Below are 13,325 nucleotides of genomic sequence, written 5' to 3'. Positions count from 1 at the left end.
TAATAATGAAATGAATAGCCAATTTTATGGGTGGGGTTGTGAGAGAGGTATTGGTTGGAGTACAATGAAAATTCACTCCTTGTCATCACTTAATCTCACGAGGTTGAATTTTAGTTGAGCAATCTACCCAATAATTGACACGTTCAGCCATGCAATACTATTTTTCATGTAAACTGCATTAATAGATAATGCGCTGAAATTGTAAAAAGCTAATCCTTCTGCCCTGTCGGTAAGATAGTTGTTAGCCATGGCACTGTGGTAGCACTTTCACCTCGAGGGCAGAAATTCTGTCGCAATCACTTGAGCACATAATCATATCTGACGCTGTGTTGCAGTATAAAGAGAGCACTACACAGTCAGAGCTTTCCTCTCTCGAGTGAGACTTTGTATGGTGGCCTCCTCGAATGGAAATAACAATTTCATTGGATTATTTTAAAGGCAAGCAGAGGAGTTCTCCTTCGTGCCCTACCCAAAATTTACCCATCAACGGATATCAGATTTTCTGATTGGTTATCATGTTATGGTGTTTGCTGTAAACAGAAGAGCTGCTGCATTTCCAACTTTTGCTGCAGGAATTAAACTTTGGAAGGTACAGTGAATGCAAAAGGCGCTATATAAATGCAAGTCTTCCAAGACTTAAATGGAGCTGACATCTCAAAAGCAAAAGAGTAGAAATAGAAGCTGGATGTTATTTTGTTTTGCAGGTGTGGAGTGAACAGGATTATCACTTCTTGAGAAGCAAATTGACAAGTACCCACCCTTATTCAGTGTATTTTAGAAGGTATGCAATTATGTCTGTTCCAAAGAGAATCGCCGATCAAGGCATCTTCTGCCTTTTGAAAGGCACTGCTAGACAGAACTGCAAACGAAATTATACACTGCACACAAGAACACGAGGGGGTGGATCAGTATGAATCTGAACAGGCCGTGATTTATTTTTTTAAAAGTCAAAGCATTCAGGGCTTTACTGTCATTCTCTCGGAATGGGTTATATTGTAGGAAGGGCAGTGGTGGATACTGGGACTGCTGTACATTTCCAGTCGGTTCTGCTTGATATCATGCCAACAAAGGATGGTGGAGATAAACAGAACTTCTCTGTCAACAGGAGAATTGGGCACAGAGCAGAAACGTAGCAATGTCTGACCGAGTGGATAAAGTTCACCAATAAGTTGCACTTACTCCAATTGGTGCCTCATATCAGAGGTCTCCATTTTGATGTACTCCATGGCTATCTTGTTTGTGAATGGTGGAACAGAGGCTGGGATTGCTGGTGTATAATACTGGTTTAGGAGTGTAATATTTTTAAAAGTGGTGAGAGCAGTGTTGGGTGTTTGGGAGCCTCGAAGTAGATGGTTCACCCAGAGAATTGAGGGGGCATGGATACTCGGTTGATCTTGGTGGCAGTGTCTCATTTAATTAAAGGGTGCTCCATCCCTGCAAAGGCATAAAGGTGGGAATTCTCTGACAAGATGATGCATTGAGTCCGTGGGTAGGGTACATGGCAGTCTGTGGGATGGGATGGGGAGGTCTGTAGGCAATTGACAATAAGATTACATCCATGGACTCCTTCCAAGCCCTTAGGGATGTGCATGGGGCACTCCAGCTCCTCCTGAACCTTGGAGTTCAAAAAGAAACACATTTGCAGAGTTAATTTGGTCTTTTCTGACCAGTTGGCACCTCTGACTGCAACCAGAGTGTCAGGCTGCAGACTGTGTGTGATGTCCTTGACATTAAGCACTGTGATGTACGTGGGGGGACATGCTGTATTTGGACTAAATGGTGATTCCTGTTTTTGTGCTTTTTGTTTGTCATGAGTGAGAACAACTGAATTTTGAAATGAACATTAAAGCTGATGAGAGTGGGTGTGTCTGATTATTGACCAGTATTTAGAATGTGTTTCATTGACTGTCTTTCAGTGGAGCTATAGGAAGTGGACTCTGTGTCTTCGCCAGATACATAATAACTGACTCCTTCCTCTACCGCTACTCCCTGAACGGTTACCCTTACAAGGTACAGTGGTTACGTTTTGGGCAAGAATCAAATCAATCTTGAACTCCTAATCAATGGGATCTTGCTTGTTGGTAGTGCTTCCATTTATCTGGTGCAGGTTGTGTTATGAAGTTTCCCAATGACTCGGCTGGTTAAGGGAGCAAGTCACAAACACGTACATTCAAGAGGATCTCTAATGTTTTCTTTGTTCATTGCTGAATTTGGCCTAGATAGGGATAGGATGCCTGTAACTAACTGAACTGGAGAGAGGATGAGGTCACGTTCCACATCTCTGTCCAGTGATGTTTATATTTTTGGGCAATATTTTGCAATGATTTGAGATCCCTCCAATTGCTCAAAAGGCCGACAGGTGTAAAACACTGTAGATGCTGGAAATCTAAACTAAAAGCAGAATGTTCTGGGTATGCTCAGTGGGGCTAGCAGCACCTGTGCAGAAATTTAATAAACCTTCCCAGACTCTACAACCAGCATTTGGTCAGCATGCTCCACTGAGATGGGTTTCCATTAGGGGCTAATGGAGAGAAAATTAACAGGGAAAGGAAAATGAAAGACTGTGTCTATTCTGTACAGAGCAAAGTATTTGTAACATATAATCTGCCCAAGAAATTGTTTGGTGGGACTGCAAGCAATGTTTGGCACTTCTGAGATGCAGCCAGTACTGTAGATACTCTGGGAGCAAGGTCTCAGCAGGCTTCTATCCAACTGCATTGCCACGGTGATAATGCACAGATTTTTTTACAGATCAGTGGTGCTCTGATGGAGAACTAACACACGGTCCTGTCTTTTAGTTGCACCATGGTGACTGGTTTGGCGGGAAATCTGTCGGCTTAGTTATTCTGAACATAAAAGACCTTGTCGTTCACGTCTATGTCACACACGTAAGTGGGAGTTGAGAATTCCGGCTGGCTGTGTGTTGGTGAGAATGACAATGTAAACAGCAGGTCGGCTGCCTAGCTGTCTCCATGCATGACATCACAGCCTTCTAACAGTATCTGTCTGCCTGTCAGCGGTTGCCATATGGTGGTCAAGCCTGCTTCTCTCACAACTACTACTTCATTACTTCTGTCACTTTCTCCGTTTTGGATCATGCTTGTAACCTCCCTATTCCCCCTTTCCCAGGTCGCTCACTGTCTCATCCTCCTGTCTCTCTCATCGCAAGTCTTCAACCCAATCCCTCCTGCTCTCATTCTCTGTCTCTTGACTTTTGTACTGCGCTCTCTCTCTCTCACTCTCTTTATCTTTCTTTCTCTCTCTTTCACACTCTTTCTCTCTGACTTGCTCTCTTTCTCTCCCTCGCTCTCTTTTTCTCCCTCTCGGTCTCTCGCTCTCTTGCTCACGTTCTCTTTCTCTCGCTCGCGCTCTCTCCCTCGCTCGCTCTTTCCCTCGCTCGCTCTTTCCCTCGCTCGCTCTTTCCCTCGTTTGGTTGCCACGTTAACCTGAGACTGAATTACTACCTTCTCCATCCATCATTATTTTTCATGTCATGTGATTTTTGTTTTAAAATATCTGCTAGCCTCATCACTTCACGACTGCAGTTTTCACGAGGTGAAACCCCAACCAGACACAACAAGCTGATGATGTAATCTTTCATACACCGTCAGGCCACTGACCCAAATTAACACTGGATCTCACATTTTTTTAAAGGATGAATGACAAAAGAATTCACCATCTTTCATGTAATTTGAGACTGTCGCATACTTGCAGAGATCAAATGTTTTTAATAAACAGTGAGGGAAGCTTGAGTAGTTTCTGAGCATCGTCCCCAAGAGTGCACTGATCAGAGGAAAGAACGGTTTTGGAAATGTGAAATAAAAACAGAAAAAAGTTGCATAAAAACAAAGCAGATTAGTCAATATCTGATAGAGGAATAAATGCAAATGCTTCGCATAAAGTCATTGAGTTATACTGCACAGAAATGGACTCTTTGGTCCAACTCATTCATGCCAAAAAGATATCCTAAATTAATCTAGTCCTATTTGCCAGCATTTGGCCCATATCCTTCTAAACCCCACCTATTTATATACCCATCCAGATGCCTTTTAAATGTTGTAATTGTATAAGATTCTACCACTTCCTCAGGTAGCTCATTCCATACACACACCACCCTCTGCGTGAAAAAATTGCCCCTTAGGTCTCTTATAAATCTTTCGCCTCTCACCTCAAACCTATAACCCCATACCCTCTAGTCTTGGACTCCCGACCTTGGGAAAAAGACCTGGCCATTCACCCTATCCATGCCATTCATGATTTTATAAACCTCTATAAAGGTCACTCTTCCGCCTCCAATGCTGCAGGGAAAATAGCCCCAGGCAATTCAGACAAGCATACCAAACTCCTTCTTCATTACCCTGTAAAACTGCAACTCCACCTTCAAGGAACTATGAATCTGCACCCCAAGATCTCTTTGTTCAGCATGGTAACCATCAGTTCTGATGGAGAGTGTGCCAAACACATCAATAGAATTAGCCAGAAGACAGAGACTTAGTGGATATTGATGTACACTCACATTAGTGTATATGCACTAATTGTACAAACAAAATGAATTTCATAGGCTGCAAGTGCAATTTTGTTGTAATTTTTTAAAATAAAACTGTCCAGACATTTAGTTTCCACTTTAACCAGAGGTGTGTATGATGAAGGCTTGGGCTGCATTTAAAGTTTCACTTCATGTTCCTCTCATTTGCATCCATGCAAACAGGTTTGATTTAGCATTTATTGACCAATGAAACTGTGCTATAAGCAGATTCTTCTAAGCCTACAAACTTTAAACAAACTGTAAACCTTAGGGTAAAACAAAAAATAAGAAAATTAAGCACAAATGATAAGAGTGTGCTTTTATGGTCAGACTTCCATATTGAAGGAATTATGGTTCAGTTTGATACCCCTTATTTTGTAAAATAATCAGCTGGTAAGAAAATAAAATTCCTTTCACAAATAATATTATTTCCCCATAAATAAATGTAAATTCAGTGTATGGAGACTTCCAGTGTGAAACTTCACTAAATAAATGGGTGTCAGGATATTCAGACCTGCACTGATGTCCAATGAGGGTTCCCACTGGGAGTTGAAGTTACCCTTTAGTATAAAAGTGATACTGGTATCTCTAACTGCCAAAATATTTAAATATACTTCTTAAATATTTAACACAGGCTATTCCATGAAATGCTGCTCATAAAGATGATTAAACTTAGTTTTCTTTCTTCAGCTTAATGATGTAATTTCAAAAAAACACGTACACATGTAAAAGTTGTTTTGTCTGGAATTGACTCTTGGTAATCTAAAATAAACTAGTCATTGTTGTCCTGTCCCCTGTCCTCCTAAGAAATTAGGAATGCTGAAGAGAATCTAGGGAATCTGGGAGAGTCAGGCATTATGAAATTTTACAACTGGATAAAGCTGTACAAAATGAATTTTAAATAAGCATTGAAGGATTCCTAGGATTATAAAAACATTGCTTGAGTTAACTGTGGATTCTGTAACCAGATCAAGTTTTTAAGCTCAGGTAAGGGAGAGAAAATGGATAATTTAGGAATTACTTCCAAACAAACATGCAAAACAAGCTGCCCAAAGAAACATCGGGCAAAACCAATGTACAACATGTAGCACTTTTAATGTGGTAAATCTTCCAATACACTTCACAGGTTTAATATGTAGAATATTTGACATGAAGTCAAGAAAAGAAATATTAGATCAGATAACCAAAAGCTTGGTCAAAGAAGTAGGTTTAAAAAATATCTTAAAGGAGGAAAAGTGAGGACAGACAGAGGGAGAGAGTTAATGTGAAGGAAGTGCCAAGCTTTCATGTCCAATGCAACAGAAGGCATAGCCATCAATGGTGGAACAATTAAAATCAAGCAAATATAAAGGGCAGAATTAGATGAGTGCAAATACATTGGAGTATTCTGGGACAGGATAAATTTACAGAGACAGGGAGGGTTTGGAGAAGCTTAAAGCCAAAGAGAGATTTTAAAATAAAGTTGTTGCTTTATTAGCTGTCAACCTAAGTTGATGAGCAAAGGGGTGATAGGAAAATAGAACTTGGTGTGAGTTAGGATGCAGGTGCAGTCATATTAATGAAATAATGGGAGTGCAAGTTTACAAATCTCCAGAACCCAGTGATGTTTACCCTAGAATGCTGAAAGGAGGAGCAACAGAGATAATGGGTGTATTAGTGATCACCTTTCAAAATTCTATTAACTATGCAACAGTCCCTGCAAATTGGAAAGTTGAAAACGTAACTTTGTTGTTCAAGAAAGGAGGGAAAGAGACAATGGAGACCTGTTAACCTGACCTCAGCAGTGAAGGAAAATACTAGAATCTATTACAAAGGATGCAATTACTAGGCGTTTAGAAAATAATAATTTGATTGGCAGAGTCAACATGGGTTTATGAAGGAGAAATCATATTTGACAAACCTGTTAGAGATTTCTGAGGATTTTATAAACAGAGATGATCCGGTAGAAAAGATGGATGGGATGTATTTGGATTTCAAAAAGCTTTTGTTAAAGTCTCACACAGGAAGTTAATAAATAATATTAAAGTACATGGGATTGGTGATAATATATTGGCATGAATTAAGGATTGGTTAACATGTAGAAAACAGTGGGAATAAGTAGTCATTTTCAGATTGACAGCGGTGACCAACGGGGTTCTGCAAGGATCAGTGCTTCGGCCCAAGCCATTCACCATCTATTTTTCGACACTTCAACCCTCCAAAGTGCATACAACCCAGATCCCAATTGGTGGGAATGAGAATTGTGAGGGGGATGTTCAAGCGAATTTACACACACTGAGTTGACTGGGCAAGAGCATGGCAGATGGCATATAATGTGAATAAGGGTGAGGTTATCCATTTTAGTTGAACGAATGGAGATTTTCGGTATTTCTTGAATGACTACGAAGAGTTGATGAACACAAGTCATTGAACACTGGCGTACAGGTGCATCAAACAATTCTGAAGTCAAATTGTAAAAGTTGAGGAATTTACTTTTGTCACAGTCATTTGGGATAATATTTGTAGATTTGCTGAGAGCTCTTCAATGGTGGGAATGGAAACCTGATTAAAGGGTTTAAAATGTGGATTGCTGAAAAAGATAGATATTGTTTGAGAAGACGACAACAAATTCAAGGAAGGTGAAGGATGGTAGGACAGTTTTCAAGTGGAATCAAAGTTTTTTTTCTGAGGGCAATGGCGTTAGTAACAGATTTACGCCAGGGGGGTGGGGGGGGGGTAACGCAGCAGAGAGAGAACTGTTTACAATACTGGCTACATTGGGAATCAATAAGGCTGTCAGCAGTTTAGTGGGCATGGGATCAAGGGAGCAGGATGTGACAAGATAGACAAGATGAGTTCAGAGAAGGCGTGTGGAGTGTCATGACAACAGATCAGAATCCCAAAGTGCTACGGAATTTTGTTTGATTTTTAATTGCAAAATGTGCTTTTTGAAAGAGGACTGTGACAAATAATCAAAAAAGATTGCAGAAGTAAATTCAGTGCTGTCTGGCAAATTGGAATCCATGGAAGGTTGAGGCATGTGGCATGTGAGGGAAACTTCAAACAGACAGAGAGATGTAGGAGGAAGTAATCTCCTCCCCTCTGCTTGCAACAGAAAAACACTTCTGGCAGACATGGTGTGTTTTGCCCTTCCAAGATTTAAAACAAAATGGGTTAAGAACTGACTACAACGCTGTTCTGTGTGTGCTACTTGAGAGAAGGTGCACGAAGGAAAGATGTGCTAGTGGACTATGGTTCATATATACCACGCTGGGTACAAGTGCTGGCAAATTGTGAAGGTCACAGTTGAAGAACCACCCTCTAGTCACACCTGTGGTGTAGGTGAATGAACTCTCTCACTCTGTCCAGAAAAGTGGATTATTTTGCTCCAAGTGATACCAACTAACCACAATCAAAAAGAAACACGAGAAAAGGATTTTACTGGAGTGATCTGGTACAGGCAGTTGACCAGATGGTCTGAATCTTAGTGACAAAACAGTCCATTTGCTCCTTGCACTTTATTTTGGGTGAACGTGGAGGAGTCAATCAGGAACGATCCTGAAATAGTGAGCAGCTTTAACAGATGAAGGCAAGATCTGATAATCCTTTATGTGGCCCAGTCAGATCTAAAGGTGAATATCTACAGCAGATCAAACAAAGAATTGCAGACGCTGGAGGCCTGAGACAAAAATCAAAAAAATTGCTGGAGAAAATTCAACAGGTCTGGCAGCATCTGTGGAAAGAAAACAGAGCTAACGTTTTGAGTCGAGTGACTCTTTGTCAGAAATGTCTAAAGTAGTTGCATGCTGTCACTTTTCAAGTCTGCATCCCTTGCTCTTGAAGAGTTGAGATGAATGGACAAGGTGAAAAGTAGTAAAAGTGGATTTTTGGGGATTAGAGTATTTAAAGTGAAGATGAAGGTACAGTTGAGTAAATGAGTAGCTGCAGGAATGTGGTGGCAAACAGAGGGTCAAATGCTATGCGGTTGTCTTTTGACAGTGCCATTGTGAATGAATTGGGAGCTTTTTTCTTTCCTCGGGCAAGTACAGAACCATTTGGGTGGAGACAGAATTAACAAAGTGGTTAGAGACAGCTTTAAGGCCTGAAAGCAGACAGAGAGAGAGCGAGAGAGAAATAGATCAAAAGGAAGCTGCATACTTTTGACGTAAGAAATTTGAGCAGAATGAGGGTTGGTGCGTTATTTTTGAATTTTGAAATATACTCTCCTGTGTTCCTATGTAATGGATGAATCATCTCATAATGAACATCAGGTAATAAGCATCTCAGACTTAGCTAATGGTTCATTCATACAAAAAAAAATATTATCTAATTTTAATATCTGTTAAATCTCTCCGGTAACACAACAAGATAGAATTTCTGGAGGCTAAGCATAACTAGTTAGCCCTGGTACTTAAGCTGCCATGGGCTGATTTTTTTAGGCCATGTGTGGGGTCATTTGCAGACTTGCCATGTTGCACAGAATACATCTATCCATGACATTTTGGAGGCACATTAAGATCTGAAAGCTGGATGAGTTTAAACATCTGGCAGTCAGTCTGAATTACAGAACTAACTTAAGAAGCAGTTCCACATTGTGAGGAGATAATTCCTAAGATGAGCCTACCACTCACGTTTAATCATTTTATATTCAATACTGTTTCGTTCCTTCTCCATTTTCTTTCTGCTTTTGTTTCCTTCCGAAGGAAAACCTTTGCCTCTGAGTGGTGTGATTGTCTGGAGTCACAGACTATCAATGAATGTCTCTCCAAATGTGAAAGGAGAGGCATTCTGTGAGATAGAATCACTTGGTGCTGACTGTTCCTTCCCTGTAAAACATTCTGTAGTTTAGTCAAAAGTTGAAATCACTCATGAAGTCAAAGGATTGAGAGTTCACAGACCCATCTAGGATTAGGGTTTCAATCTCGAATACTGTGGGTGTAAGTTCAATCATCTGCTGCTAAAGATTTAAGCATGCAAAAAGATTGAATGCTTTGATATCGGTAAAGTAACTGGATTTATTGATTGAGCAATCAAGCATACAGCTTGGGGAGTTCCACTATCCACTTTTAGAGCAGAATCCTCCACATGACAGTACAACAAACTACAAAGAGCAAATTAGGGGTTGATTTCTGTGGGAGTCACCCATGCCGTCCATTGTAACTTCAGCAGAGGATCCATGGAAACACTGAAGCAGCAGGTTAAAGTCTGCTGTTCCCTGGCTAACATCTCCGTCTCAGGCTTGCTGCAGTGAAGCTCAGTCCAAGCTGGAAGAATAACACCTTATTTTTCGCTTGGGGACTCTGCAACACTCTGGACTAAATACTGAGTTCACTAATTTTAGGGCCTGAACTCTCCCATGTCCTAGCCACCAGACCTTGTTATCACATCATCTGCCATTACACACTAATCATTGTTAGTCAGTAACAGTCTCTATTAACAGCTATTCACCCTCATAGCCAGATCATTATCAACTCCTTTGTCTGTTCTTCTCTCTCTTTGGGCTCTATCCTCACCTACCATTTACTCCTTACCTCTCTCCTCACGCTATCTTTTGCAAATAAACCAACATGTTCCTCGCTAGCATCACTTCTGAGGAAGGATCATTGGACACGAAACATTAAATCTGATTTCTCTTCACAGCTGCTGCCAGACCTGCTGAGCTTTTCCAGCAACCATTGCTTTTGTTTCTGATTTACAGCGTCCACAGTCCTTTCGGTTATATAATGTCTGCTAATATTGTTTTTCTACAGTATCCACAAATCATCCATTGAAGTTATAGCAGTAGTTCCTGAAAGTCCCAGTGAAAATTCAGCTCTTGAAATATTATACGGAGCCTTATTCTAACCTTGAGTGATCAGGGACAGATTCATGGTTCTCCAGCATTCTCCCATAGTCTCCTTATACTCTGAATATGAATATAATACTACTCTACTAGAGCTATCAACTCTTGACTGAAAGTCTCTATTGCCCTACTACCACAATTATGGGCTCTCCAATCTTGAGTCCAATTCGACTATCTAGGAACACAGGAACAAGAGTAAGCCATTCAGTCAGTCCCTTAAGCATGCTCTGCCATTAAATAAGATAATGGTCTATGTACTCCTTAATCCCATTTTCCTGCCTTTGATATCTATGTCTAACAAAAATTGATCTCAGTCTTGAAAGCTTCAAATCATCCATTGCATTTTGAAGAATAGAGTTCCAAAATTCTTATTACCCTTCATGTGAAAAAGTACAGCCTGATTTTGCAGCTGAATGGCTCAGCTCTATTGTTTACATTCCCCTGTTCTTTATTCCACCATTAGAGGAAACAGTTTCTATGCACAGAGAATCTAGCTAATATTTTAAGCACCTGAGTCGTCATGCATACTGCACATTGTGTACTCACTGAACTCCTGACTTTTCTCAAAGTGGAGGTGGGTTGTGATATATTTTCGCCACATTACTTGGCTTCCTTACATTTCAGTTGTAATCTACATTTGGTTAGACTTAAATTCTTTGAACCAAAGAAGAATTTACTATAAGCCGCCATATTTTGAATTAATTCACAATAGTAAATACATAAAAACAGTTCTGACCAAGCTATTCACTCAGGGTATCCCATTACATGCTAAAAATGCATGTGTATTGTTCATACAATTTAACTTTGAACAGTCAGCTAAAGTAACAGATTATTACTTTCTAGTTTCATTAGAAAATTGGAATATGTATGCCCATCTTCTTCATTTTGATTTTGAAGGTTTTGCTAGATGCGTTGCTTGGTTGACTGGAAATTGGCATCCTCCCAGTTGCATGCTGAAGTAGTCACGCTTCACACGTGGGGATTGATAGTGGGTTACGGGGGCTATTGGGGTTTATCACAGATGGACCTGATCCTGTCTTTATTTCAAATATTCATGTACAAGCATGTCAGAAATTGACAGCAATCTGGCTCCAACCCTGTAGCAGGGAAACTGAGGCTAATTGTTGAATTGCAAGACCGCATTATTGGCTGAATTCGTCTCATTCTGCACAAAGTAGGGCTCAAACCCCAGAGCTTTCCTGAACTGTATGGCATAATGCCACATGACGAAATACAATTCTTACTGAAACAGATACTCCAATACAATACTAAAAGAGGGCTTCACTATCAGTGAGTCATTCTTCCCTTTCATGCTGATGTGAAAAAAAGGAACTATTGTTAAGAGTAGGGGCGTTCTCCCAAAACTCCTGGCCAACTTCTATCCTTCAATCAACACAAAAAAAAATTACATGGTCATTACCATATCGCAGATTGTAGGAAGTTGCACTCTACAAATTTCTCATAATCAGGCAGTGTCTACAGATTAAAAGTACCTAATTAACTGTAAAACACTTTGGTGTATCATCAGGATGCAAAAGGCACTTTTCTAAAGACAGGTTATTCATCCTCTCCATCATTTGTAAGTAACAGATACGATGCCAAGTGGTGAGAGCAAGGCAATGAGGTTAATTTTGGATGGACCAAATGGCCTTGTTTATGCTGTAATACTCCAGGAAAGATAATTATAAAACATACCCATGACTTTGATAGCTTTACCACATTAGTTTTCCTGTTGAGTATGAGGATGCCTCTAATTTGGTATGCCATGTTTTCCAGTTTACAAGTCTGCAGGAACACCACACGTAATGAGAAAGTGATACATTTGATTCCTGACACACAGTGGACAGAATGAAAGTGAATACAAAAATATTGAAAGAGCATTACCGTATCAAAAAATATATGGAATCATCCATTGGGTTGAACCTAGCTGCACATTACCTCCCAAAAATTACCACAAGGGATGAACTTGGATTTCACCAGTTTCCTCATTTCCCCTCCCCCCACCTTGTCTCAGTATAATCCATCGAATTCAGCACCGCCTTCCTAACCTGCAATCCTCTTCCCGACCTCTCCGCCCCCCCCCCAGTCTGACCTATCACCCTCACCTTGACCTCTTTCCACCTATCACATTTCCGACGCCCCTCCCCCAAGTCCCTCCTCCCTATCTTTTATCTTAGCCTGCTGGACCAACTTTCCTCATTCCTGAAGAAGGGCTAATGCCCGAAACGTCGATTCTCCTGTTCCCTAGATGCTGCCTGACCTGCTGCGCTTTTCCAGCAACACATTTCCATCTCAATGTCCCAAAGCTAGACCAGAGTTCCTTCAAGTGTAATCACTGTTCTAATAACAGAAATTCAATGTAGGATTTGTGCACAGAAAGCTCCCATAATGTGATGAGGATAAGGTCATCGGTTATTGTGTGTTGCCACGTGACAAATGTTGGAAGAATTCCCTTTAATTCTTTGAAGTAGTGGAATATTTCTGACTCCACCTGAGAGAGAGGATAGGACTTTGGTTCAACAGCTCTTTCTGAAGACATCAAAACTAACAGTGCAACAGTCAAAGTTGCCATACTGAAGGTTAAAGAAGCTGGGACTGTCCTCCTTCATGAAGCAAAGGTTGAGGGGAAATTCAATTTGAGGTGATCAAAAAAAAAAGAGAGGAGTCAGGATGGAACATAGCGACAGAATGTTTTTACTTTGGCAGAAGGAGCAAGAATCAGTGGACAATAATTTAGTGATTGATGAAAGAAGCAATTTGAAGAAAAATAAGAATATGCTTTGGCTGCTTAGGATCTGAATTGTGTTGCCTGGGAGTGTGGTGGAAGCAAATTCAATCATAGCTTTTAACAGGAAATGTGGCAATTATTTGGAGTGAGGCAGTGTGCAGGGCAAAAGTGAGGGTGTGGGGCCAGCTACTACAGCACAAATGACAGGCTGAATGCTACATCCCTGTAACTGCTTTCTCTGCTGTGCAGAT

The 13,325-nt window shown here is 40.5% G+C and overlaps 1 protein-coding gene across 1 annotated transcript in view; it reads left to right on the top strand.

The window, feature by feature from the left end:
* LOC122562944 (sphingomyelin phosphodiesterase 2-like) overlaps positions 1-13,325 on the top strand; it is a 43,694-nt gene that overhangs the window by 17,680 nt on the left and 12,689 nt on the right. Inside the window, exons 4-6 of the mRNA XM_043716246.1 lie at positions 705-781; positions 1,917-2,010; positions 2,799-2,888. Of these exons, the coding sequence (XP_043572181.1) occupies positions 705-781; positions 1,917-2,010; positions 2,799-2,888 (261 nt within the window). The remainder of the gene's footprint in view (positions 1-704; positions 782-1,916; positions 2,011-2,798; positions 2,889-13,325) is intronic.

Source organism: Chiloscyllium plagiosum, chromosome 26 (assembly GCF_004010195.1).
Source record: "Chiloscyllium plagiosum isolate BGI_BamShark_2017 chromosome 26, ASM401019v2, whole genome shotgun sequence".
In the NCBI taxonomy this organism is placed as follows: Eukaryota; Metazoa; Chordata; class Chondrichthyes; order Orectolobiformes; family Hemiscylliidae; genus Chiloscyllium; species Chiloscyllium plagiosum.
The sequence above is the reverse complement of the archived record's forward strand: the minus strand, read 5'-3'. Positions and strand labels throughout refer to the sequence as shown.